A 27,146-nucleotide genomic window follows, 5' to 3' on the forward strand; every position below is an offset into this window, starting at 1 on the left:
CTGGTGAGCTTCGAGTAGAGCAGAAATCACGTGGTCAGATATCGATGACTCCGCGATGCTCATGTCTCAGTGATGACTCATCCGACTGACGTTGCAACCTTGAACCTCGGGACTCCCCAAGCGGCGAGAAGTCAATCATACCTCCTTCCACTCGTTCGATGCAAGGCTCGAATGTGAATGCATATGGAAGACAATCTCTCGGCCTTGTTCGTCTTGAGCAAAACCAGTTCTCTCACAACCTCCTAAGTCTCTCAGGGAATCGGACGAACAATGGCAATTTTCGGAAAATTAGTATGAAGGAGATCCAAGCTGATACTGTAAGTTGTCTGTCGCGCACGTGCCGTTGATCGTTCCTCGTACATCGCCGCCACCACCACCATTGCACGCCCTACACAATTTCAATGGGCGCAGCAGCATTCATGGTTGCCATCGGTGCTCCTCATCTGCCTCTGTTCCAGAAGTGGGGTAGATGAACAATGACCCTCAATCAACCTGTATGGCATGGCCCATCCCGCGTGGCTCGGCTGGTGAACTCAATCCGGTGCAGTCGATCGCGTCTCGTACATTTAACGTTTGCCCAGAAAGCTGCGCTATGAGGGATATGTTCGGCGCACTGCCGATCCGACAGCTCTGCCAGAGAACGAGTGTTGCAGATGCATAATAACTGCCAAGGTCTTCATAAACATTAACTCGTGCGGAGTCTTTACTCGAAGGTCATGCAGTCGTCGATCGGGACAGCCAAGCTAGCCTCCTGCCGATCGTTTAGTTGCTAGGTGTAGATAAACGTCGAAAGTTATTTGAACAAGGCTCAATCCGCGTCTCGTGGTAGATCGCGCGAGCGTCTCGTCGATGCTCAACTTGTCATCATCATTCTCTTGTAAACCATAACCACAATGGCAGCCGACACAGCGACCGCCGTCTCTGCGCAGATTGGAGCCACCGAAGCCCCTGCAGCTCCTGCGGCACCCAATGTCCGCGAAAAGTACAACGCAGAGCGGGAGAAGCGCATACGAGAAGATGGCGAGAAGCAATTCATCTTCCTCGCTGAGGCTCAGTCCGATAGGATTCGAAAATTGCTCGAGGATCCCTGGGTTGAGCCTGGAACTCCCATGAACATTCCTGTGTCCGATGGAGGGCATACCAAATTCCTCATCGTCGGCACAGGATACGGTGGAATCATGTATGCGGTGAAGCTCATCCAAGCGGGCTTCAATGTTGATGACATCGTCTTTGTCGACCCGGCGGGGGGTTTTGGGGGGACCTGGTACTGGAATCGTCAGTCAATCTAATCCCATCTCCAACACCGAATGGTCGAGACTAATTGCAATCACGGAACAGGCTATCCAGGATTGATGTGCGATGTTGAAAGTTACATCTACATGCCCTTTCTAGAGGAGATGGGCTACATGCCCAAACGCAAGTATGCCGGCGGAGAAGAACTTCGCACATACATCGAATCGATTTGTCGCAAGTACGATCTTTACAAGAGAGCCATGTTTCAATCGGCCGTCAAGCGCATGGTTTGGAATGAAGAGACCAACGAGTGGAGTCTCGACATCGCCCTAAAGCCGAAAGGCGGAGAGGTGTCATCACTCAAGCTCCGTTCTGACTATGTTTTCATCGCCACCGGAGTCTTGCACAATTCTAAATTGCCGGACCTTCCAGGTGTGGACACGTTCAAGGGTGATGTCTTCCACACTTCACGCTGGAGATATGACATCACAGGGGGCACTTCAGCCGATCCTCAGCTCACTGCTTTGAAGGGAAAGAAGGTCGGCATTGTAGGGACTGGTAGGTCGATTTAAGCAGCTTCGGGAACGATCCATGTTCACACTGACATCCACGTAGGAGCAACTGCGGTTCAGGTCGTTCCGGAGTTGGCCAAATGGGCGGATCAGCTCATGATCTTCCAGCGCACCCCGTCAGCCGTTGATGTACGAGACAACCGCGACACAGATCCCATTGAATGGAAAACGAAGATCGCTACAAAGCCCGGCTGGCAACGTGAAAGAAACGACAACTTTAATGCCTTTATGAATAATCACGCTCAAAAGCCGGAGGTTAACATGGTAGACGATGGATGGACCCGTGCGCCTGCGTAAGCCTTTCAGTAGTCGACAGCTCTGCTACAGCTCGTGCTGACTCCCTTCCAGATACAGTGCCCTCATTGGAGGGCCATACGAAGATTTCACAGCCGATAAGATGCAATCACATGTCGACATGCTTTACGATATCGACAATCCTCGTCAGGACCGCGTTCGCAAGCGTGCAGAAGAAATTGTGCAAGACAAGCAAACAGCCGAGAGCCTCCAAGCTTGGTACCCAACCTGGTGCAAGCGACCTTGCGTAAGTTCGACTTCTTCATAAAAGAGGAATGCCCTCGATCGCTGATCACCCTTCCTGGTAGTTCCACGATGACTATCTCAAAACATTCAATTTGCCAAACGTCAAGTTGATCGACACCAAGGGCAAGGGTCTGGACGGTGTCAAGCCGGAGGGCATTGTCTTCGACGGCAAACTCTACGACCTCGACGTGCTCGTATGGAGCACGGGTTTCCAGGCAACAGGTTCCCCCGCTGCGTCTGCTTACATCGATGTCACGGGCCGACACGGCAAGTCGTTCGAGCACGAATTCAAAAACAACTATTCAACCCTCCACGGCGTCTGTACCCGCGACTTTCCCAATCTATTCTGGCCAGGTGCTCGGCAATCGGGAGGCAAGTCATTCCTTTGTGTCAGAACGTAGAAGACCTCGCCCGACAGACAAATTCTAACTTCCTCGCTGTAGTCACCGCGAATTTCTCCTTCATGCTCGACATCAGCACCGGCCTCGTGGCCTACATGATCGCCGAAGCCGCGCGGCGCGTCGGACCGGGTCACAAAGCCATCATCGAGCCCACCGCGGAGGCCCAAGAAGCCTGGACCCAGCGATGTATGGCACGAGGCGCCATGTTCGCCGCCATCGGGGGCTGCACGCCCTCGTATCTCAACGGAGAGGCTGCCGGCACGCGCATGACGTCCGAGGAGATGATGAAGGCGGCGCGGGGATCGGTCTGGGGACACGGCATCACTAGCTATATCGAGTACTTGGATGCGTGGAAGGCGAGCGGGAAGATGGAGGGGATTGAGGTCACTTCGGCGTAGAGGGATGAGGGAGAGACGTTGAAGGATTCATTATTGATGTGAAATGCGTACCATGACGAGGGAAATATCCTGGCCTGCGAAACGTGCGATGCGAACCCTAGCGCAGACAGCTGAACTGCGCGCCTTTTGGATGACGTGCACACCTTTCCGATGACCGACCTACCCATCTACTGAAAGTCCGAATTGCCAATGATGGATAATCATATCATTCATTGGTGTGCCATATGCGATAGGCGTAGTTTGTCCCAGAATCATTCGGGGCCGCTTCGACGAGGCTTTCAAACAGGGCATTTTTGCCATTTCTGGCTTGCTGCAGCTTGAGTATTTAGCCGCTAGATGGAGAGCTCCCAGCATGACCGCCACTCAGAACGTGCTTGTCGTTCTGGTGAGCTCAATCGATACAAAGGCCTGACATTTACCACCCGTCATGATGAGTGCCAAATTCGACGTGGCAGAGGCGCGGAAGCGCTTCCCTGCCCTCAACGGAAAACAGGTATATCTCGACAATGCAGGCGGGAGTCAAGTGTTGCAGGAGGTCGTTGATAGGTGAGTTGCACTGCCAACATCGCAACGATGGATCATAAATTTATTCGAGCAGCTAATCATACAACAGCATCTCCAACTATCTTTGCCAAACCAATGTCCAACTAGGCGCAAGCTATCCCGTTTCTCAGCAGTCCACCGATCGTTACAATCAAGGATGTGAGGCTACTGCGACTTACATGAAAACCACTCCCGACTGCGTCGTCCTAGGTCCCTCAACGACCCAACTCTTCCGAAATCTCTCCCTCGCTCTCTTTGACCACCTCGCTCCCGGGTCAGAGATCGTCATCTCCAAGCTCGACCACGAAGCCAACGTTGCCTCATGGCTACAGCTCGCCAAGTGGCGGCAGGCCAAAGTCATCTGGTGGGACGCAACCGATAAGAAGAACCCTCAACTCGATTGCGATGTGTTGCGAAGCATCATGACGGAGAATACCAGATTGGTCGCGTGCACGCAGACCAGTAATATCCTCGGGACGATCCATGACGTCAAGGCCATTGCTCAAACTGTCCATGAAGTTCCGGGTGCGTTGCTGTGCGTTGACGCGGTTGCCTTCGCACCACATGCGGGTATCGATGTCGAGGATTGGGGCGTTGACTTTTATTGCTTTTCGTGGTACAAGGTATATGGTCCGCACATCGCCGCGATGTACGGCTCCAAGGCGGCGCAGAAATATTTGTCAACTCTAGGCCATTTCTTCAAGCCGACTGAGACATTGGAGAACTTGCTGGGTCTGGCCGGTGCGAGCTATGAGCTCTTGGCGTCGGTGCCGAAAGTTTGTGATTATCTTGCGGCTATCCCATGGGAAGCTATCGCACATCACGAGGAGAAATTGCAAGGCATCTTGATCGACCATTTGAACTCGAAGCCGGAGCTCTATCAGATATACGGTGAGCCGTCAGCTGATCGAGCCAAGAGAGTACCGGTCATTAGCTTCACGGTCAAGGACAAGAAGAGTAAGGATATTGTTGATGCGATCGAGGCTCGAAGCGATTTCGGTTGCCGCTGGGGCTCATTTTACTCCAATCGACTCGTCTCGGAAGTCCTCGCTTTGGATGCCGCGGACGGTGTCGTTAGAGTCAGCCTGGTTCATTACAATACTGGTAAGCGCTCTCTTATTCTGACAATGCAGTAACCAGCTAACGTGCGAGAGCAGAGGATGAGTTGCGCGGTTTAATTGGAGTCCTGGACAAAGTGACGTCCGAATCGTAGCCTACGGGATGCACGTCGTAGCTTGTATGGTGATACATGAAGAATGATCGCGATTGTGGTCCATTAAACCGCAATCATGGGTTGGGATAGTAATAAATCTTCGCGGTGAATCTTCCGTGGACAGATGTTGAAGTGAAATCCAAGTGTCGGATGACAATTGTAGTGCATCACGCAGCTTGTGCAGCAAGGCTTCAAGTTGTCACCTGTGAGCTTCACTCAGCAGCATGCGACCAAATTGCCAGGTGGTACACTGTCGCAAGAGAACTTCTCCAGCCACATGTTGTCAAAATGTTTTATAGCTACTTGGCTTCCTCTGGCTCAAGCCCAAACCTCACAGTACGTTTTGACTTGGCATAGGCGTCTAGCTCTTGCTGTGTCGGCCGAACATGGGGTGCCTGATAACGAATGGGGTCTTGTCCTGGGCAGCGTACAAGTCGAAAGCGGAAATGCTGTTCAGAGTCCGACGGTAGCGGCCGAGTCTCAACCTCAACCACTTTGTAAAGTCCGTCGTATCTCAAGCCAGCATTGGGAGCGTACTTGCTAATGATGCTAGAGGATCTCAGGAGTCGTACCGGTTCACCAATTTCGCAGCGCCGAAGCATTGCTAGCGTGCGTCCAGGAAGTGACTTTCCGTCATACGTGCCCGAGGTGCCCAGCAAGATCTCGTCGCCATTGTCGACATTGTTACTGAAATCAGGGCCGCCATGCAATATACAAGAGACCGCCCCATGTTCGGGACTGTGAGTAATGTATTTCACGGAGCTGCCGTGGCGCTATCACGCACGGCAGCAAGCTGTGTGGGCCACCATTGTCCATTCAACAAGCCATTTGGCCCGCTATTGCCGCCTTTTACTTTGAATTTCTTTGACCAATTAGGGTCAGGCTTGTCCGCCGAGTGGTCATGCGTGGTCGCTGGGTTACGTGTCTTGCCAAGGATGATGCCTCGGAACATACTCGGGTCGAATTGTTCTTTCCACCAACGGCGATGGATTTCTCTTGCATCAGCTATGATATCAAAAGGCCATTCAATGCTGTCAGGGGGTGTCCGATCGGTCAGAAGCCGTATACCTGCGCCATCATGAAGCAAACGATGTTCATATAGCATTCTCGGGTTGACCGTATGAAAAGCCAATAACTGATGCAGACAAACGCGGACCGCTGATACTGCATCATCATGCACCTTTGACGAGTCTTCGGGGAAGGAGGAACATGCAGTGTCTATGCACTCTTTCAGCGATCGTAACACCACATTCGCCCTCTTTTCGATCTGTGTCTGATGCTGCTCAGTATAGCTTGCCTTTGTACCCTCCAGCCTTGAATACCACGACGGCAAGCTTCTAGATGAGATTCCAGAATTTGACGAGGTACGCAGCGGGGACAGCGGGAATTCAATAGTCGAAGTGGTTGAACTTTGCTGTTGAATCTGCGGAATTCGCTCGAGGTTGGCCAGAGAAGGTGGCTGTAGTTGCGTCACCTCATTCGAATTCGACAGGAATCGCTGTATAGGCTGTGAGGAACCCTCGCTTGATGTTGACACACCTCGCTCCCCTCGGTGATATTTCTTTGGGCGATCGTGATCTGTCGTCATCGAGGTCGATCGTGGCCTCTTCGAAGAAATCTCATCAGAATTGGGTTTGGGTTTTGTTGGGATCTTACGAGAAGTTGATGTAGGCGTCCATGGAGCTCCTACCGGGCCCGATAATCGTTGAGGCAGTGGTCCGCAAGTCGGCCTTGCCATATCTTCGTGTGATCCTTGGCTGGTGGTGCCCCTGACATCGACGCTGCTTGTCTGCTTATCTGGAGCGATTGCCGCCAGCCTATCTAAAGGCAATTTCCTTCGCTCCCATCTTGCAAGAGGACTACTCTCGGTCATGACACTGTCTGCAGGCGACGCTGGAACATGGCGAGGTCGGACGGAGCTCGTTGGGGGTGCAATCTCTTCAAGGTCCGAGTCCAGCTCGGACGGTGTCTGTTCGGGAACAAACAATCCAGGAGAAATTTCTGCTGCTGCAACTGTTTGACAATTGTCTTCAATTACCACGACTTGTTTTCCTACAGTCTTCGCTTCATGACGCGGAACTTGCTTGTCTGGGGTGCCTGGCAGGATCACATTTGAAGGTGCTTTCGAGATCGTGGATAAGATGGTCGATTGTTTTTGGCTTGACACCGTCAAGGTAGTTCTTGCGTCGTTTTCATTTGTCATGCTATATGATTTCAGTTTCGTGGTCCCGTGAAAAGCAAGCTGCCTCAATCATCAAAGAGAGCCATACCCAGAAGCACACACAATGCCAGGACCAACGCCATTTCGTTTGAAGGTTTCAGCAATTCGCTCTGCGGCTTCGCACTTCCACGCCTGTATGATGTTGTATGCAACTTGCTGATTGCGAGCGATGCGTTCTGGCGTCATCTCCAGCAACTTGTGCAAATGTAAGTGATCCATGGTTAATATTGGTTCTCATGTCATAGTATTACTGGTCCCATGCCTAAGGGTACAAGTGAATGATGGAGATGGGTGGAAGAGGTTTGTATGTCATGTCGAGAAGTGGTGAAGTGTACAATATATATTGGTGGTGATGTGTGCGGGTACCTGCAGGGATTCTGGAGTTTCGTCTTGCGCTTTTCACATTGTCGGAAGGTGCCAAGTGAATTTTCGAGGTGGATGGGTAATGTGATTGATCGTTTCCTCGTTAGTCTACGTAGCGGCTGCAATGCGCGCGTCACTTGGATTTTGTGGTTATTCCTTGGGCGATGGGAATGAAGTCGCGCCACAGCTCAAGCAAGGGATTTCCGCCACAACGGCCATCCCACCAAATCTCTGATCACCTCTCACTGATAGCATCTACCACGGAACTACAAACAATTTTTCGGCCTTCCACCCGAATGGTCGCGTCGGTGTGGAGCGCGCCGATCACATCTCGACGGTGTGTGACGAGACCTACCTCCTTACTGACTGCCTCAAGTCGATCTGCCTCGCCAGCTGGAACGACCTCATCTCTCGTTGCGCCAATGAATAGAACATCGGGTCTGTATTGCACATCTACAGCGGCAAGCTTGCGCAACTCCTTTTCGGAATCCCAGTGATTCCACAGGAAGGGCCAGAGATATTGATATGGGAGCCACTTCTGAGGATATAACGTCAGGAGCATGGCTTTGATACTCGTGAATGGCGTCTCCAGAATGAGGAGTGGTAAATTCAAATGCACACCGACGCCGTTCACTCTTGTGGAAGCTGATGTGTGTCGCAGATGTGTCGAGGCTGCCGACAATGCGATACCGGCACCGATGCTTTGACCCCATAAGATGACCTGCAAGTCGATATCAGACTCACCACCATATCGAGCCGCAACGTGATGAAGCAATGCCTGCGAGTCCTTCTGGATCCCAATCTCGGTGGCCCGACCCGATGACTTCCAATAACCTCGATATGAAAGCGCGATGATGACGAACTCTGTATAGGGCGTACTATCAGTCACCCTCGAGTGCAGATGATTTAGCACATTAGATAGCAGTGGAAGTCTTGGAGGAGTTGAACCACCGTTGCCCTGGAAGTAACATATGACCACGCGCTTCCGCTGACATGAGGCGCTGGCATGAGGCAGATTTCCAGTGCTTGCCTGACCAATTTCACCTACACAAATGGCGAGTTTTGTCCCATCCATCGAGGTGATGTTTTCCTGCCTCCATCGGGCAGGCCGGCAGATGGCAGCATAGTCGTCCAATTTCTCGTAACGGGCGAACGGTGGCAAATATGGGAGGTAAATGATTTTGTCCTGGAAGACAATCGTCATCAAGCACTTGTACGTCCAAAGACCGAGAAGCAAGCCGAGGAAGATCGTTGGCGGTACCAAGACAGGAGGCAGGTGCTCCGTCCAAAAGGAGCGGATCGCAGGACTTTTCTGTGAGAACAGTGATTTTCTTCGTTGTGTCCTCCTCGTGTGGAGCGCATCTCGATGTTGGTAAGTAGAGATGGATAGCCGCGCGTTTGCGACAGGCAATCCCGGACGTGCCACTCCCACGACGCGTTCTCTGAAACCGACACATCGTAACATCGCATTCGGAAGCGGCTTCCACATCGTTGTTGTGTATTTACATTAGTTCATCTCCATACGTGATCATGTTCACGAGATAATTGCCCGCTCTTGGCGATTCGGACCTCTGCTTGTCTGGTGAAGGTGATTTATAACGAATAGGAGTAGTCGACAGACACTTTGCCTAATGTTCTTGGACCCGCGACGGTTACATTCTTGGAATTTTACACAATCTTAAATATACAGACCATCATCCGCAGGCGGATTGCTCCAGCATACGATGTGGTATATTGTAGTCACCCATCACATAGGTATCCAGATGCGCGATGAACTCACACGATATACTGTAGATTCTGTGGATTTCTACCTAGGTAGGCATGTTGATTGTCTGATGAATGCCCATCCGATTTATGTGGTGGCCCCGGGTCAGTCATCACTAGGGTTGGGGTTCTGTCTAGACCCGTCAAAGTTCGGGCGTGGGCGCAGTTGCCTCTTCATGCAGGGCGCGAGATCGGTGGGACTTGATTTGCGTGCATGACGATAGCGGGGGCCCTCGATCGGAGGGCGGGCTTGTGGTGACTACACCATGTTTCAACTTTTTTTCAATGCTCTCTGGAACGACTACTGCTACTACTCATTAATCATTGGACTTTACTGTATTTGACCAAGCATACAGTGCGAAACAGGGATCGGAATTCTTCTCTCTTGCTTTTCCTCCTCTTTGCTACTGACCGGTTTGGACTTTTCGCGACCACTTGTATCCCGACAACGGTGTTGTGCCGAGCCTAACCCATCGAACATTGCACGAAATGGGTTCAGACACCGCATCACCAGGGGAGCAGCTCCCTCCATTCCTCGCCGGTATTGATCTCGCCCAGTACTCCAGTAGAGCACACATCGAAAACGTCAAAGAGCTTGCATATGCTGGCGGTGTCATTGCGACTGTGACTACTCAGAATCTTGACCAGGCCTTTGCCCTCCTCAGCGATACCGTTGCCCGCCACGCCGTCTATCTTGAAGTCTCCACCCTCGAAGCCCAACAGGATGTCATCGATTTGCTCGACGCAGGTGCAGCCAAGGTGTTTGTAACGTCTAGCCAGGCTGCTTCCCTCCAGACGATCCCGACAATCGACCACAGCCGTATCGTCTACTGTCCAACCACCGCACCAGGTGACGCCACCAGTGCGCTCGACGGTACTTCCTTCGGTTTATATCTGCAAAATGTCAGCAGCGCAGAAACCGTCAGCAATCTCTTGCAACAGCTCGGCAAGAACCGACCGCCTGTCTATGTTTCAAGGGCCAACATCACCGAGGAAGAAGCTGTCGCCTTGAGCCAGCAAGATGCTGTGCCAATCATAGCTGCATCTTTGTTGACCCTCGACGCATCTGCTACTACGGGTCGGATCCGTGTAGCATCATTGGTCCTTGCTCAGGCTAAGAGCGACCGGCCCGATGGCCTTTTCACAACCTTGGTCACCGACGAGCGAGGCGTTGCTCTTGGTTTGGTGTACAGCAACGAAGAGAGTGTCGCGGAAAGCCTGCGGTCAGGTCGTGGAGTCTACCACAGCCGCAAGCGAGGTCTTTGGAGAAAGGGCGACACGAGTGGGGACTGGCAAGAGCTTGTTCGAATTGAGACGGATTGCGATCAGGACTGCCTAAGCTTCATCGTGCGCCAGCAAGGCCATGGCTTCTGCCATCTCCAGACAGCGACTTGCTTTGGGCAATACCGGGGACTCTCGAAGCTACAGAAGACACTTCAGAGTCGAAAGCAATCAGCGCCTGCCGGATCATACACTGCGAGGCTGTTCAATGACCCGAAGATGCTCAACGCGAAGATCATGGAAGAGGCGGCAGAATTGTGCGAGGCCACTTCGAAAGAGCACATCGCAGCGGAGGCAGCGGACGTGCTGTACTTTGCACTCACAAAGGCTATTGCGGCGGGCGTTACCCTCGAGGATATCGAGCGCAACCTGGATGCGAAGAGCTTCAAGGTCAAGAGACGGAAGGGCGATGCCAAGGGTCCGTACGCAGAGAAGTTTGGCGTCAACGGCACGTCTAGCAATGCAGACAAGGAGATGATCAAGGAAGCCGAGTCAAAACCCAAGAGCAAGGATGATCCTGCAGGGTTGAATCAAGAGGGTCGGATCCAGATGCGCCGGATCGTGACGAAGGGAGAAAAACCTGAGGCGATTAAGGAGGCCTTACAGAGACCGTCACAGAAATCGACGGACAAGATTATGGGGATTGTCAACCCCATCATCAAGGATGTCCGCGAGCGGGGCGATAAGGCCTTGCTCGAGTACACACACAAGTTCGAAAAGGCAACTTCATTGACTTCGCCTGTGCTGAAGGCTCCATTCCCACAAGAGCTGATGAACCTGTCTCCAGAGTCTACCCACGCCATTGACGTTTCGTTCGAGAACATCCGCAAATTCCACGCTGCCCAGAAAGAGGAGAAGCCTCTTGAGGTCGAGACCATGCCTGGTGTGGTCTGCTCACGCTTCGTTCGACCGATCGAGAGTGTCGGTCTTTATGTTCCCGGAGGCACTGCCGTCCTCCCGTCAACGGCGCTCATGTTGGGTGTTCCCGCGATGGTCGCCGGCTGTGAGAATATCGTCATTGCTTCGCCACCACGAGCTGATGGTTCCATCACTCCTGAGATTGTGTATGTCGCGCACAAGGTCGGTGCTCAAAGCATTGTCTTGGCTGGAGGAGCACAAGCTGTCGCGGCCATGGCATACGGAACAGAAAAGGTCAAGAAAGTTGACAAGATCTTGGGACCGGGCAACCAATTCGTCACCGCCGCAAAAATGCTGGTCAGCAATGATACATCCGCCGGCGTCAGCATCGATATGCCTGCGGGACCTTCAGAAGTGCTTGTCATTGCCGACCACACTGCCAACCCAGCCTTTGTTGCGTCCGATCTCCTGTCTCAAGCCGAGCACGGCGTCGATTCTCAGGTGATCCTCATCACCGTCGGTCTCAATGAGCAGCAGCTGCAAGCCATCGACGACGAGCTCCACAATCAAGCCACAGCGCTACCTCGTGTAGACATGGTTCGTGGTGCCATTGCTCACTCCGTCACATTGGTCACTGCTACCATGGAAGAAGCAATGGTTCTGTCCAACGACTACGCGCCCGAACATCTCATCCTCCAAGTCGAGGACCCCCTCGCTGTCCGAGACATGGTTACCAACGCTGGCTCGGTCTTCTGCGGCGAGTGGACCCCCGAAAGTGTTGGAGATTACTCTGCTGGAGTAAACCACAGTCTGCCGACGTACGGATACGCTAAGCAGTACAGCGGTGTCAACTTGGCGAGTTACGTCAAGCACATCACTAGCTCCCACCTGACCGCCACCGGACTGAAGAACGTTGGCGCGGTGGTCATGCAGTTGGCGAAGGTGGAGGAGTTGGAGGCCCACCGACGAGCTGTTGAGTTGCGATTGGACTGGCTCAGCAAGAATGGCCAATGATGATGTTGATTTACTTGTATGGAAAGACCATTCCACACGTTTGAAGTTCTTCCAAGAACGTTGATTTGATTTCATAATTGCCGGTGTCGGCGTTTCTACTCTTAGATAAGCTATTAACTTAGAACATAACATGTTGCAGTGGGGTCACACCGTAGGGTCCATGATGCATGGTGACACACTTGTGAGAGCGATCGTCGTGACTTCGCCTCATTCGACTACTTCCCAACTCGCGCACAGAAAAGAAAACCACGCCAAGAAAAATAATAAGTAATGGTGGAGCTCTAATTTTCGAGCATTCGGAATGTCATGCATGAATGTTAGAAGCTGCAATGCACGACATACTCCAAGTGGGTGAGCTTAGCGGCCCTCGGTGCGATGTTGATCGGCCGAGCAGCGGTAGAGCGTCCGGCAGCTCATCATCTTCCACCGGGCACCGCCTGGTTGGGATTCGAAGTGACACCAAACAGATACGCCAGCTCCTGCACACCAAGTCGTGCGAGAGCCGAGGCCTGCTTCTCGTCAAGCGCCTGGCTGATCAGAGCACGTTTCTTCTCCTGAAGTTCGATGATGCGATCCTCGACGGTGCCGGGGATGAGTACACGGTGCACTTTGACGGGGCGAACTTGTCCAATACGATGGGCTCGGTCGATGGCTTGCTCCTCGATGTAAGGATTCCAGAACGGGTCGAGGATGATGACCTGCGAGGCCATGTTGAGGTTCAGGCCAGCGTTACCTGCTTTGAGACTGATGAGCATGATGCGCACATCCTTAGATGAGTTCTTGAAGTCATCCACAGCATCCTCGCGCATCTTGGCGGACATGCTGCCGTCGTAGCGTCGGTAGCCGAATCCCTTATCGTCGATGGGAATCTCCAGCAGATCCAGGAGGGATGTCCATTGGCTGAAGATCAAAATCTTCTCGCCTTCCGGGTCGGCCATGATGGACTCGAGGAGTTCCATGGTCTTGTCAATCTTGGCGGAGCCGACGTAGTCTTTGCGGAGACGGCGGAGATATGCCTTTCGTGCCTTTACGTTGCGGCTCGCGAGCTTCTTCAGCTCCGCTAACGTCATGGTGGGCTTGGTCTTTTTCTTCTTCTTTTTATCCTTGCTTTCCTTCTTTACCTTTCCTTTGCCATTATCTTTCACCCTCTCCTTTCCCTTGCCCTTGCCCCTGCCAGAAGACGCAATTCCATCATCTGCGGGCTCAACGATCATGCCGTCCGCTTCTTCAAGTGACGTCTCCTGTTTGACCAGAGAAGGACCGCTTTCACTCTTGAGGTTGTCATGGGCATTACCAGATCCTCTGCTAGGTCTTTCCAGGTCGTCATCTGTATCGTCATCGTCATCGTCATTATCATCAGTATTTGCAGCAACGGCTTTGCGCTCAAACTTGAGCTTTGTTTGTCGTTTGCTGCCGGCCTCTTCCTCATCAACCGCATCGTCGTCGACAACGAATCCATCTAGGCTGTCGATTTCGTCGTCATCCGACCCATCCCCACTCTCATCATCAGAATCGTCGGTGTCGGAGTCGGAGTCCTGGTCGCTACCGCCAGCGGTAGCGCCCTCAGCCTCCAACTCGGCCTCGGTCATCAGATCCCGCATGTGGACTCGTTTGAAGCTTGCAAAATCTGTCAACTTTTTGGTATCAATAGGCCCACGGCATTGAGGGCATTTTGCGCCACCTCCTTCGTCGCCATTCTGAATCGCGTTAGCAGGATCAGCGATCTTAGCGAAGCACTCGGAGCATGCGTCATGTCCGCAGGGAAAGAATATTGCTGGATTTGTGGTAACGTCGTAGCACACTGGGCATTCAAACTCGCCCTTGGTTTCTTTGATTCGTTCGACGACATTGAAGTCTAACATTCTTGCAAATTCAAGCATCTGGTCGGGCGTCAGATCGGCTGCGGCGGAGATGCCGAAATCTTTGATAAGATGAGGATGACAGCAGGCCTGGCGTAGACGAAGCAACAACACAAGCACGGCAGAGTAGTTCGAACCCACTGTGCCGCGTCGCAGATATTTGTTGAATTGAAGTTGGGTGGAATTCTCTAATGCGTCATAAAAGTTCTTTTCGTCCTCGCTGAATTCAGGGTGGTCCATTTCGGTCGACCTCTCTGGCAGAATCAGGATTGGTTTGCCTTCGAACGTGCTCTTCTTTGTACGTCGCAGCATCAAAGCCTTGCACAGTGTTTGCAGCATCTTCATCGCTTTGTCCTTTGCATACTCGTTGCTCGACTTCAGAGGCTGGGTAAAGTCCATCCGGAACTTCTCCCATTGGCAGTACGGCTTGATTCGCAGGAAATGAACGAGAGAAAAAAGTTCTTCCACGCTATTCATCATCGGTGTACCTGTCATGCAGAATCGATATGTCGAATTGAGCATGCAAGCACCCTTTGCCGTTTGGGTAGAGCGGTTCTTGATGCATTGTGCCTCATCGAGAATCACACGATACCACTTGGATTGCTCGTCGAGGAGCACACACTTTTCCGATGCATTCGGACGGGCGTCTGGGTCGTTCTTCTTTCTCAGACTAAACTTTTCTTTTCTCTTCAATTCCGACGCGAGACTGCCAAAGGTCGTGAGTACAACATCGTACCTACGGAATTCGTAAAAGTCCTTTGCCTTCTTGGCGCCGTGGTGGATGAAGGTGCTGAGCGCGTGACGGCCGCCTTTGACTTTTTGCGCAATCTCGTCTTTCCACTGGCGCATGAGTGCGACCGGCGCGACAATAAGTGTGGTTTTGCACTGGGGATCTTCCGATCTGTGCGTCACGATCAGGGAGAGCATCTGAATTGTTTTCCCTAGACCCATGTCGTCTGCAAGGATTCCGCCCTTGTTCGTGCCCGTTTCACAATTTTGTAGCCACGTGAGACCCAATTCTTGATATTTGTGCAGAGTCACAGTCATAGCCTCCGGAGTTTTGACCCTAAGATGTGCGGGCATTTCCTCATCAGGCCGAATGTTTTCCAGCAATTGCTGAATCTCCTCGCGAGTCTTCGTAGGATCATAAGCAGCAAAGGCATCGTATCGGCTTCGATAGAGGTCCTCATTGTCGAGGTAACCACCAAATGCAGCCAGCGGGCGTGAGCCACCATACACGATATCGTCGTCGTCATCATCGTAGTCTTCGTCGTCTTCGTCAAACATGTATGGATTCGAGAATGATCCAGCGATCAGGCTGCGCAATTGTTGAGATTCGGTTTGGTACGGTGTCTGACCCCAAGAGTAAGTAGGCACTGTATTCCGAGACATTCCATTCGTCTGTGGTCGTGAAGGGTAGACTGACGAGCTTGACGGGAAAGCTCCAGGCATTTGCGAGGCAGGTTTGAAATCTAAGTTGTCAGAGAATACCCCTTCCCAGGGTAATGTACGAGCAGGTTCATGAGCGAGCCTGGATGGTGGAGCTTCATCATCACTATTGGTGAGATCGACTATGCCAGGCTCAGCAGAATTTTGCTGCTTGTGACGTTCAGGGAGCTGATACGAATGTCTTTGTGGTTCCAGCTTCATCCTGTTCATTGAAGAAGAAACATTCGGCGACATCTGCGATGCTCGCGCACCAGATGCGGATGATCCTCCGTTGTATGGAGAATTTGACCAGTTTGCACTCGATAGAGCGGGATACATATTTGAAGAGATGTTTTTCACGGGTGCAGGCGGCTGAGGGGGCGGAAGACGCTGTAGACCACCATTGTGGCTCAATGTGGTTTGAAAGACACTACTCGCCGGTCGTGACGAGGAAGCGACTGAGCTGGACCCGAATTGAGCGTTTTGCGAGGAAAGCTGTTGGGCAAACGCTGCATCCCGTTCGTGGGCCTCTCGCCTCTGCTTCAGGTCTGCTTCCGCTCTCAGTTGACGATCAAGGATCTTTTGCATCACATCCGAGGTGGCCCCGATCTGATTTACCGTGGAATGGGGCGATTTTGACTGGCTCGCACCGCTGAAGTCTGGCGTCCCTCGTTTGAATGGGTGTTGGGTGAAATCAGGATACGAGGATTCAGGGCGAGGACGCTTGTTGTTCCCAGAATTAGGCGTCGTCGATGGCCCGGCCGTCCAAGTCCAAGAATCCACGACTGGTTGTGCAGAGTCATGAAAAAGATGTTGGTCCTGCGTTGGTTCGAAATCGCTTCCGTCGTAGGTCGGCCGAGTGTCAAGCTGTGCTTTCCACGATGGTACCTCGTGGTCCACATAACCACCAGGCTGCGGAAAGAAGTTCTGTACCGAGAGAGGGTCATCGAAGCTACGTTGCTGCAGCAAGTTGGTAAGATGCTCCTTCGTCTTCTCGAGCTCGCGTCGCTTTGCATCATAATCATCCGAATAAAGGTCCAAACTCTCAATCAACACGCCAGTAAAGGCGAGTTCATCCTCGATCTCCTCCATGGTTGAATCCGCTGTGAGTGTCGCCATGGTGGACAGAAAGCGGGCCTTGCACCACCTTTAATGTTGCGATGGAAGTAGGTACATGTAAATCAGTAGTTGTCGTGGCGGGCGGCACCGTGCGTGCGTGCGTGCCTGTGTGCGACACACGGATGAGTGCAGGCGAAAGGAATGTGAGCTTAGTCTACACAGGCAGGTGTGTTGCTGATTCTGCAAGTGTGCAGGTGAAGTGAACGGGCACTTCTATTTGGCTTGCAGCGCGCGGCGCAGTCATGCACGCCCAATCGTGTTCTCGATGAGGCTGTGTACAGACAGTATTATCATCAGCGCTCCATGCGATGCGCTTCGTTCGAGACGATACGACGATGATCTCCGACTTGAATATGGGCTCGATGAGGTTTGAAATATCTACGACAACGAAGCCTCCAGCAGGATGATGTCGAAATTTGAAGCCTCTACTACGCAGTCGGCGGGCAAGTGGCGGTGGTGGTAGACGTCGTTGTCGTCGCGGGCAATCACATGAATCATAATGACTGGCACTGCACTATAAAGTCCACCTGCGGTACAGTACAATGACTATTATACACCTGGGCAGTATCCAGTATAGCGGAGACCGTCGATGCCTCACGAACAAGAAAGTCGAACACGCGCACGCGCCTCTTTTATGTAGCGTGCAAAGAGACATTTGCAGCCTGGCGGGAAGCGAAAGACACGCGCTTTTTTCGCCACTACCGCAATGCCGCCTAGGTAGCAAATCATGAGATGATATTAAATTATCAATTATGAGTCTCATCACACTATCCATGGATGATGATAGAGTTTCTGATGAGTCAGATTTTGAATTTACTGTTACTCCGTGGGCGGACGGGCATAGGATAGGAAAAGGCAGACAGTCATTCGCACATCATCTTTGGAAATACCTCATTGTTGTAGGGCGCCTTCGACGAATAACAATAACCTTACATACATGCAGGTGGAAGATAAAAGGTACCGTGGCCGACCGCAGAACACGAGGCTCACCGGTGCGGGAAAAAAATGTGTCGTGGTGATTCGACCGGTCTTGACGCGAGCGCCTCCTCACCTCCAGGGCCGGCAGGGCTGACTGGCTGACTGGCTGGCTGGCTGGCTGGATGACGTGGCGCCCGAATATCCAACGGAGCAAAATACGTATATATACACATACATATGATCTAGTGACTTGACGCTCGGCAAAACCATCGGTATGTACAGCTTACTGTGCCTGTGCTGTGCAGCAAAGTGCATCCTTGGCCGGGAGTACAGCATATCAAGTATTTTCGCAGGACTCCTTGAACTGGCCCCACCGGATAATGTATGATGGACATTCCAACGGCACCGGCGGCGATCCTGTGTATGGAACATGGTAGAAGATATCCGTCACAAGCCTGTGGTAGCCGATACACCGGAGCATGCCAAGCCGAATATCAACTTATCGAGACAGCGTGATAGTGATCTTCATTCGCGTCGTCGTTTGGTACCTCTGACTTCCGTATCGTCAGACGAGTCGCCGCCAGCATCTCCGTCAACTTCGCCGAGTTCCATGTCCTCGGCTTGTGCGGTGCTCTTCCGGCGGAATTGGCCTGCGCCGATAGCAATCATTTCATCCTCGCTGTCCGAATCGTTGATATCGAGCAACACTGGCATCCGGAACTCTTCGCCGCCTTCATGCAGGCGTCCCTCACGTTCCAATTGTTCGGGATCCACCGCTAGAACATCCACATCCTCGTCCTCTTGATCGAGCCGCCGTTTCTGTATCTCCGAAATGTCGTGAATGTCGAACTCATCCTCTTTTTCAATGTATTCCACGTTCTCCTCCACTTCTGCGAAATCCGGCGCTAGAGCAGACCATCTTTGAGGAGTAATGATAGACCACAGATGAATCTTGCCGCTCTCTACACCCGTGGCAGCCACAAACGGTCTCGTTGGATGCCATTCGACCGCCCCCAGCTCTTCTCGAGGACCCTCCAGGATCCTGACCAAGGAGCCATGGCCCCGTTCCCAGATGTATATATCGTGGTTCATGAGCGTCGAGGCCATCACGTAGTCAGCATTGCTGCTGAAAGCGACATGGTTCCACGACAGGCGGTTTACGACGTCTTGAAATTTATGCTCCACCTCGAGACGAATGCTATCGGGCTGTAGCTTGGGATCTGCAAGATCAGGAAGCTTGATGGTACGAATTATGGTATCAGAAGCATTCACGAGAAGGTCTCGACCCGAACTGCTGAGACGGATCAAGAGGATGGGCTTGCTGCAGAGCCGCATGCTGTACACAGTGGTCTGGGTCTTAGCATCAATGAGATTAAGCCACCCTTTGGTGGTACCGGTGATGACATGTGTTCCAGCAGGGGTAAAGGCCGCGACGGTGGTGAAGTGTTTGGCATCAGCTTTCTCAGTGCCTTCCTGTACTTCATGAGGCGCTCTTTTAGGCAGATTTGGGAGGGCGATCTGTTTGATCGTCTTCTTTTCCTCGAAGTTTGCCAGCACCGGCCGGTACTCGTACAGTGCCGCCACGCAGATATTATGGTTGGCAGGATGTAGCTCGGCTATATAGACTGGTGCGCCTAGATTTGCTGTCCACACACGACTACCATCTTGCAAGTCCCACAATATGACCCGCCAATCTACACTGCTGCTGAGCAGATACCGCCCTGAGCGATCCCACGACAGTGATTGCACTGTTCGTCCCGGCGTGTGTCCATTGAGTTTGCGCGCAACGCCTGTAGTCTCGAGATCGAAGATGGTGATGGTACCCTTGGCCGTGCCTGAAGCCAAAAGATCTCCCCGGTGAGAGAAACGAATGCAGACTGCCTGGCCCGACGATCTCAGCCGGGCAACGAGCGTTTCAGGAATGTCCTGGGCGAGTAGCACCGGATCGGCAAGAGGTAAATTCATGATGTGGCGTGACAAGGGCTCGTCCAACGAACATTCACTTGATCTCTGGTGAGTATTCAAGCATGAGCATGAAACAGGTGTGCATCATTGGCTTGGCCGGCATGTGAAGACGACTGGCGCTGTACCTCAAGGCAGTGCGCTGCTGCTGGCAGGCTCGATACGATATCGATGTTCGTCGTCCTATCGTCAGTAGTCACAATGCATTTTTATAAAACTTTGTGAACGCGTCTCATGCGCGCGGCCGGATCGTGAAGAACCTGTCACGCAAATCTGGCACGCAGCATGTGTAATGCTACAGAAGTTGTAGATAGGTCTGGAAAGGTACAGTCTCAATAATAATATCCCTACAGTAGTGGTGGTGATAAATTAGGAAGGCTGCGGCCCGCTGTGAATCAAAGCTGATGGTCCGTGCAAAACGGAAGTCGTCGCCTTGGCTCCCCGTCACATACAATCATCGGTCTCATCAGGCCAGCCTCATCCTGAGTCGCTGTAGGCTGATTTTCACCATCCTCTCGCATCAACATCCGTCATCTCCTCGACACACGCCCGCATCAGCGCGAGGATACGGTCGTCGACTCGAAGACGCATGCGAAGTTTGTGACGCGTTCTCAGTAATCAGCGGGTCTGTTCTGGGTTTTTCAAAAAGCGCGCGTGTGCCAGGCGTCGCGCCATATTACTACGAGCGCACCACGCGCAGGCATCTCATCAACGCGCATCGACCCCGACATTGCACCCTCATTGCGACAGTCGACGAAGAAAGCACAGGCAGGGTTCGAGGGATCAGGGCGGTTTTTTCGCGTGATCGCGCGGTGTGCGTGCAAGGGGACGAGGTGGCGGCTTGGAACGTGACAAGAAGAGTCGGAGATTTTGCGTGTGAAGACACACTTGAAGTTCGAAAGGCGCACACTCGGAGGTCATATCGCACGTTAAAGTACAGGCGGTGGCAAGTATCACGTTGAGGCATCCAGCCGACGAAAAAGGAATACCGCAAATATGGCAACTTTTCCTCACTCTGAGGCGCCGCTCAAGACGGTGCAGGAGATCCAGTTTGGTCTCTTCTCGCCTGATGAGATCAAAAAAATGAGCGTTGTGCACTGTGAATACGCGGATACCATGGACGAACAGAAGCACCGACCTCGAGAACGAGGACTGCTCGATCCGAAGCTGGGAACAATAGATCGTAATCTTGCTTGCGGCACCTGTGGCGAAAGCCAGCAGGAGTGCCCTGGTCATTTCGGACATATCGAGTTGGCTGTGCCGGTTTACCACGGTGGTATGCCATACTTCTGGGTACACGTTCTCTACAATTTTTAAAACTAACCTTGCGTGCAAAGGATTTCTCACCAAGATCAAGAAGATCCTCGAGTCGGTCTGCCACAATTGCGGCAAGCTGTTAGACGACGAGGTAAGTCATCACAGCGTTCTCAATCAACTGATGAGTCTTCATTGAACGGAGCGTATACTCATCGACTACTGCAGAGCAATCCCGCCTTCGCCCAAGCTATTCGCCTTCGTGACCCAAAGCGTCGTTTCGAAGCCGTCACTCGGATCTGCAAGCCCAAGACCGATTGCGCTGCAGACACCACAGAGGAGGACAACGGTGTCTTCGGAGACGATCCCAAGAAGCCTCCGACTAAGAAGCACGGAGGTTGTGGCAACATTCAACCCACGATTCGCAAGGAGCCTTTGAAACTCATAGGTACCTGGCAACTGCCCAAGAACGAAGACGGCGAGTCTGGCGGCAATGAAAAGCGTGCGATCACGCCTCAGATGGCACTTAATGTGTTCCAGAACATCTCCGAGGAGGACCTATTCCGTCTTGGACTGAACACAGATTACGCCCGACCGGAGTGGATGATCATGACTGTCATGCCGGTTCCGCCCCCAGCTGTTCGCCCGAGTGTTGACAGTGGCAACGGCATGCGATCTGAAGACGATCTTACATACAAACTCGCAGATATCATCCGCGCTAATGCGAACGTGCGACGTTGCGAAATGGAAGGCTCCCCCCAGCACGTGGTTGACGAGTTCATTGGCCTCTTACAATACCACGTCGCCACTTATATGGACAACAACATCGCTGGTCTACCGCAGGCTCAACAAAAGTCCGGTCGACCTGTCAAAGCTATCCGTGCTCGCCTGAAGTCCAAGGAAGGCCGTCTTAGAGGTAATTTGATGGGCAAGCGCGTAGACTTTTCTGCACGAACGGTCATCACCGGCGACCCGAATCTAGATTTGGACCAGGTCGGCGTGCCCCGGTCTACTGCGCGAATTCTGACATTCCCCGAGAAGGTGACTCTGTACAACATTCGCAAGCTCCAAGGACTTGTCCGTAATGGTCCGCTTGAGCACCCTGGTGCGAAGTTCGTCATTCGCGACGACGGTTCTCGTATCGATCTGCGCTACCACAAGCAAGCCAGTGCTATTCAACTCCAACCCGGCTGGATTGTGGAACGACACATTGTCGACGACGACTATATCATTTTCAACCGTCAACCTTCGCTGCATAAAGAATCTATGATGGGACATCGCGTCAAGGTCATGCCGTACTCAACTTTCCGTCTCAATCTCTCCGTCACATCCCCGTACAACGCTGATTTCGACGGCGACGAGATGAATTTGCACGTCCCGCAAAGTCACGAAACCAGAGCCGAGGTGGCCAACCTCTGCGCTGTACCATTGAACATTGTCTCGCCGCAGAAGAACGGTCCGCTCATGGGCATCGTTCAGGACACCATGGCTGGTATTTACATGATGACAAAGCGCGATGTCATGATGGACTACGAGCACGTTATGAACCTCATGATGTGGGTTCCCAACTGGGACGGTGTTGTACCACCACCTGCGATCATCAAGCCAAGCCCTCGCTGGACTGGCAAGCAGATCATTTCGCTCGCTATGCCGACCGGGCTGAACATCATGCGAGCTGCAAAGGATGACATGCCCTTGAAGGAAGGCAAGAAAGAAATTCTCGTCCAAAACGGAGAGGTCATTTGGGGTCAGTTCACCAAGAGCGTTGTTGGAGCCTCTGGTGGAGGTGTCGTCCACTTGATCTTCAATGACAGAGGACACGAAGCCACGGTCGAATTCTTCAACGCAGCGCAGCGCATTGTCTGCTACTGGCTCCTTCACAATAGCTTCAGTGTCGGCATCGGTGATACTATCCCTGATGCAGTGGTCACGGAGCAGATTGAGAATGAGATCATCAAGCAGAAGGCTATCGTGGATGGGTACATGAATGAAGTGCGTATCGAGGAGCTTGAGCAGTTGCCCGGTATGACCATTCGTGAAACTTTCGAGTCTAAGACTAAGGCTGCCTTGGATAACGCACGAAACAACGCCGGAGACGCAGCTTACAACGGCATGAAAGACTGCAACAATGTTGGAACCATGGTCAAGTCCGGTTCGAAAGGTTCGACGACCAACGTCTCTCAAATGACAGCTGCTGTTGGACAGCAATCGCTTGAAGGAAAGCGTCTGCCTTTCGGATTCAGCTGGCGTGTGACACCTCACTTCCCCAAGGATGACTTTGGACCCGCCTCGAGAGGTTTCGTAGAGAACTCTTACCTGCGTGGTCTTACGCCCCAGGAATTCTTCTTCCACGCCATGGGTGGTCGTGAAGGTCTCATCGATACCGCTGTCAAGACTGCTGAGACTGGATACATTCAACGTCGTCTGGTCAAGGCTTTGGAAGAGGTTATGATCAAGTACGACGGCACTGTGCGCAACTCGCTCGGTGACATTGTTCAATTCACATACGGTGAAGACGGCCTCGACCCCATGATCATCGAAAGTCAATTCCTGCAGATCATCAGTGCATCTCACGAAAAGTTCGACCGCCGATACAAGATTGATGTCATCAACCCGCAAACAAAAGACGAGACCTTGTCCTCGAATGTGCTTGAGATTGCGTCGGAATTGCGTGGTGATGTCGAGATCCAGCAGCTGTTTGACGAAGAATACGATGCAATCAAGAACGACCGTGATAAGATTAGACAAGGGCTGGACGACCCAAGCGAGCAGCGTTACCTCCCGCTGAATGTGGACCGCATCATTCAGAATGCCAAGGACACCTTCAAGATCAAGGAGACCAGCAAAAGTGATCTGGACCCGCGTGACACCATTCCCAAGGTCAGAGCTCTTCTCGACCGGCTGAAGATCATCCGTGGTGAAGACGAACTTTCAAAGGAAGCTGACCTCAACGCAACCTTGCTCTGCAAAGCAATGTACCGGTCGCGGTTTGCTTTCAAGCGTCTGGTCAAGGAGGACAAGCTTAACAAACTTGCGCTTGACAACATTCTTGGCGACGTGGAGAATCGTTTCCTGCGTGGTCTTGTGAGCCCTGGCGAAATGGTGGGGGTGTTGGCTGCACAGTCGATTGGTGAACCCGCCACACAGATGACACTCAACACCTTCCATTTGGCTGGTGTGACTGCCAATACGACAACGAAGGGTGTGCCTCGCCTGAAGGAAATTCTGAATGTTGCAGAAAACCTCAAGACACCCAATATGCGTGTGTATCAATTGCCCGAGAACCGTCTCAGCCAAGCTAGTTGCAAGGAGCTGCGTTCAAAGGTCGAACACACCACACTGCGGAGCGTTACCGAGAAGGCCGAAATCTATTACGACCCGGACATTCAAGGAACGGTTATCGAGTCCGATAAGGACATGGTTGAGTCGTTCTACATCCTGGGCGACGATGGTGGAGACCCGGTTGACCGTCAAAGCAAATGGCTGCTACGCTACGTTCTTGGCCGTCGCCAGCTGCTCGATAAGGGTCTGACTGTGACCGACGTTGCTCGCAAGATGAAAGACACGTTCGGCAACGACGTTGCTATCATCTTCTCTGATGACAATGCCGATGAATCCGTCATCCGTGTCCGCGTCGTCACTGACAACAAATCGCCCGAGAATGACGAGCAGGACAAAACACTTCGAGATCTGGAAGGTCACATGCTTGACACGACCATCTTGCGTGGTGTCAAGGATGTCAAGCGATGCTTCGTCTCCAGTGATGCCATGCTTCAGGAGAAGCCGGACGGATCTCTTGTCAAGTCGAAAGAGGGTGGCAACGAATGGTTCCTCGACACCATGGGTGTGAACCTGCGCGACGTACTTGCAGTCGAGGGAGTGGACCCTTACAGAACCACTTGCAATCACTTCCAATCCACTATGAAGGTGTTCGGCATCGAAGCAGTCCGCGCCTCGCTGATGAAGGAAATGAAGGATGTGTTGACGAACGATGGTAGTTATGTCAATCATCGACACATGGCTATCCTGTGTGACGTCATGTGCGCCCGAGGCGAGTTGATGGCCGTCACCAGACACGGTATCAATCGCGCCGACACCGGTGCTCTCATGCGTTGTTCTTTCGAAGAGACTGTCGAGATTCTGTTCGACGCTGCCTCGTCGGGTGAATTGGACGACTGCAGAGGTGTTTCAGAGAACATCATCCTGGGCCAATTGGCACCCAGCGGTACTGGTGAATTCGATTGCTTCTTGGACAGCGAAATGCTCAAGAACGTGGTCGCCAATCACCGTCCTATGGGCGGAATGGCTGCCATGGGTGCAGCCTCGCCGATGACAGAAGGTGGTATGACACCTTACGACATGGGATCACCTTTGTCAGACGGCGGCTACGCGGGCCCTGACTATGGTGCCAGCTTCTCGCCTATCATATCTGCTGGTCAGGAAGAAAGCGGAGGTCTCACCACGTATGGCGGTGGTTTTGCTGGCGGCGGTCTCAGCCCATACTCGGGTGGCATGAGCCCGGGATATGCGCCCACCAGTCCTTTCAGCGGTATGTCTCCTGCCTCACCAGGCTACAATGCCGGAGGATATTCGCCGACTTCGCCGAGCTACGCCGGGTACTCGCCGACGTCTCCTGGTCAAGGTCTCACCAGTCCAAGCTACGAGATCACTTCTCCTCGCTTCTCGCCTGCCAGCCCCGCGTACACACCAACGTCTCCTACATACTCGCCCACCTCGCCGGCATACAGTGGCGGCAACAAGGTCTCCCCCACCTCGCCTTCATACAGCCCAACGTCGCCTTCGTACTCGCCCACCTCGCCGTCTTATTCCCCGACATCGCCGAACTACAGTCCTACCTCGCCCGGTGGCATTGGCAACACGTCTCCGAAGTACTCGCCCACTTCGCCACAGTACAGCCCAACCTCGCCGCAATACTCTCCAACCTCGCCAGCATACTCACCAACCAGTCCCAAGTATGGTGGTGCAGGTGCTAGCAATTCCCCAACTTCGCCCAGCTACAGCCCGACATCCCCCGTGTACAGCCCGACCAGCCCCGCCCAAAATGGTGCATACTCTCCAACTTCTCCGGCTGCTCGACAGAGCCCAACGAGTCCTCAGTACAGCCCAACCAGCCCGAAGTACTCCCCAACGTAAGTTATACTAGAGCTCATGCTTTCCTGTACCTCTGCTGATTCTCTCACCCAGCTCGCCGACGAACAATTAGGAGACATGTCTGATTTTTATTGCGACCTTGCTTTTTCGGCTGCAATTTGCTTCTTCCCATCACTATTATAGAATGACCATCTGCTGCACCAGTAACGAGGTTGAATTCGCTTTATTTCCTTTTCCGATCGACCGGGTCTTGATATCATTGCGATGTCCTCTTTGTTGAGCGAACGTCAAAAGGAGGGCTCGACCGGCGTGACGATCATTTATTTGTACAACAAGAAAAAAATTGGTGGGCGTTTTTGAGTCGCTCGATCGGCTGATCTTGGGATGGTGTTCTTGTGCTAATTTTTCTTCGCTCGAAGGTCCAGCGTGTGGGCACTTCAATGATGCGAATTATCGTTTCAAAAAAAAAGAGATTTCCTTGAGTTTGGGCCAGCTGCGGAGAAAGGGGAGATGGGAGGTGCGAGCAGAGCCTCCTTTGTGACGACCGGAAAAGACCGAGGAACAGGACAGTGGGAGTCGTCCCAGATTGCAGCAAGACAATCGTTTTGTGAGCGGGCCTATGTGTTGAGGCAGGGTGGCAGAACAACCACAGGACATGCTCATTTCAATGCCATGATTCCTTCCTCTTTGAGCAATGCAACTTTGTCTCCCAAATGCAGGAGGTCATCAATCCACCTGGCACAAGACACGATCCGGAGGGAAGTGGAAGCGCAATAGCGACGCTGATTTTCGATCGTGCTTGACGCCGTAGCAAAAACAACAATATCTATAAATAATTCAAAAGGACATACAATGGTCAGATTCCTTGCCAAGTGACTCCATACACCCCCGGGCCCTCTGTGAACAGATACTGCCAAAGTCGACATTTCGTGGTTCACGATGCGATTTAGCGCGACAGGACTATCAGAAGCCACTGAAGCTAATCTGGAAGTCTAAACAAAAAACCGGGAATATCGTACTTGTCATGGACCTAGAACATGGCGCGCGCCACTTGTGATCGAGTAATCATTAATGAAACGGGCGCGAGGTAGAC

The 27,146-nt window shown here is 52.5% G+C and overlaps 8 protein-coding genes across 8 annotated transcripts; 4 read left to right on the forward strand and 4 right to left on the reverse strand.

Annotated features, from left to right (window-relative positions):
• The first annotated feature begins 620 nt into the window (after positions 1–620).
• K489DRAFT_148484 (flavin-binding monooxygenase-like family protein) lies at positions 621–3,358 on the forward strand. The gene is made up of 6 exons (XM_033599203.1): positions 621–1,275; positions 1,339–1,791; positions 1,849–2,098; positions 2,154–2,346; positions 2,408–2,717; positions 2,789–3,358. Exons 1-6 carry the CDS (start codon positions 894–896, stop codon positions 3,142–3,144), a joined length of 1,944 nt encoding a protein of 647 aa, XP_033462115.1. The 5' UTR covers positions 621–893; the 3' UTR covers positions 3,145–3,358.
• Positions 3,359–3,574: 216 nt separating this feature from the next.
• K489DRAFT_315340 (PLP-dependent transferase) lies at positions 3,575–4,823 on the forward strand (the record flags this gene model as incomplete). The annotated part of the gene is made up of 2 exons (XM_033601083.1): positions 3,575–3,690; positions 3,758–4,823. 2 exons carry the CDS (start codon positions 3,575–3,577, stop codon positions 4,821–4,823), a joined length of 1,182 nt encoding a protein of 393 aa, XP_033462116.1.
• A 376-nt stretch (positions 4,824–5,199) lies between these two features.
• Positions 5,200–7,413, reverse strand: K489DRAFT_399323 (uncharacterized protein; the record flags this gene model as incomplete). The annotated part of the gene is made up of 3 exons (XM_033606961.1): positions 7,171–7,413; positions 5,754–7,104; positions 5,200–5,673 (listed from the first exon to the last, which is right to left on the reverse strand). The coding sequence occupies exons 1-3, from the start codon at positions 7,338–7,340 to the stop codon at positions 5,200–5,202; spliced, it is 1,995 nt and encodes a 664-aa protein (XP_033462117.1). The 5' UTR covers positions 7,341–7,413.
• Positions 7,414–7,725: 312 nt separating this feature from the next.
• K489DRAFT_304801 (uncharacterized protein) lies at positions 7,726–8,745 on the reverse strand (the record flags this gene model as incomplete). The annotated part of the gene is made up of 1 exon (XM_033600519.1): positions 7,726–8,745. A coding segment is annotated over one exon (1,020 nt), but the record flags the coding sequence as incomplete, so codon positions are not given.
• A 778-nt stretch (positions 8,746–9,523) lies between these two features.
• Positions 9,524–12,549, forward strand: K489DRAFT_377621 (histidine biosynthesis trifunctional-protein). Its single transcript, XM_033604194.1, has one exon. The coding sequence runs from the start codon at positions 9,738–9,740 to the stop codon at positions 12,399–12,401; it is 2,664 nt and encodes an 887-aa protein (XP_033462119.1). The 5' UTR covers positions 9,524–9,737; the 3' UTR covers positions 12,402–12,549.
• A 268-nt stretch (positions 12,550–12,817) lies between these two features.
• On the reverse strand, positions 12,818–15,547 carry K489DRAFT_352251 (uncharacterized protein; the record flags this gene model as incomplete). The annotated part of the gene is made up of 2 exons (XM_033602467.1): positions 12,818–13,552; positions 13,835–15,547. 2 exons carry the CDS (start codon positions 15,545–15,547, stop codon positions 12,818–12,820), a joined length of 2,448 nt encoding a protein of 815 aa, XP_033462120.1.
• A 2,517-nt stretch (positions 15,548–18,064) lies between these two features.
• On the reverse strand, positions 18,065–20,028 carry K489DRAFT_148571 (COMPASS, Set1C complex protein). The gene has a single exon (XM_033599204.1). The coding sequence runs from the start codon at positions 19,688–19,690 to the stop codon at positions 18,251–18,253; it is 1,440 nt and encodes a 479-aa protein (XP_033462121.1). The 5' UTR covers positions 19,691–20,028; the 3' UTR covers positions 18,065–18,250.
• A 990-nt stretch (positions 20,029–21,018) lies between these two features.
• Positions 21,019–26,364, forward strand: K489DRAFT_148579 (beta and beta-prime subunits of DNA dependent RNA-polymerase). Its single transcript, XM_033599205.1, has 3 exons — positions 21,019–21,095; positions 21,170–26,091; positions 26,147–26,364. Exons 2-3 carry the CDS (start codon positions 21,461–21,463, stop codon positions 26,163–26,165), a joined length of 4,650 nt encoding a protein of 1,549 aa, XP_033462122.1. The 5' UTR covers positions 21,019–21,095; positions 21,170–21,460; the 3' UTR covers positions 26,166–26,364.
• The last annotated feature ends 782 nt before the right edge of the window (positions 26,365–27,146 follow it).

The sequence above is a fragment of the Dissoconium aciculare genome (assembly GCF_010015565.1).
Source record: "Dissoconium aciculare CBS 342.82 unplaced genomic scaffold K489scaffold_3, whole genome shotgun sequence".
In the NCBI taxonomy this organism is placed as follows: domain Eukaryota; kingdom Fungi; phylum Ascomycota; class Dothideomycetes; order Mycosphaerellales; family Dissoconiaceae; genus Dissoconium; species Dissoconium aciculare.

Coding starts and splice junctions, on each gene's coding strand:
- K489DRAFT_377621 (XM_033604194.1), top strand. CDS start 9,738: ATGGGTTCAGACACCGCATCACCAGGGGAGCAGCTCCCTCCATTCCTC.
- K489DRAFT_148484 (XM_033599203.1), top strand. CDS start 894: ATGGCAGCCGACACAGCGACCGCCGTCTCTGCGCAGATTGGAGCCACC. Junction 1,792..1,848: donor GGTCGGCATTGTAGGGACTG/GTAGGTCGATTT, acceptor ACATCCACGTAG/GAGCAACTGCGGTTCAGGTC. Junction 2,718..2,788: donor AGGTGCTCGGCAATCGGGAG/GCAAGTCATTCC, acceptor TCCTCGCTGTAG/TCACCGCGAATTTCTCCTTC.
- K489DRAFT_148571 (XM_033599204.1), bottom strand. CDS start 19,690: ATGAATTTACCTCTTGCCGATCCGGTGCTACTCGCCCAGGACATTCCT.
- K489DRAFT_148579 (XM_033599205.1), top strand. CDS start 21,461: ATGGCACTTAATGTGTTCCAGAACATCTCCGAGGAGGACCTATTCCGT.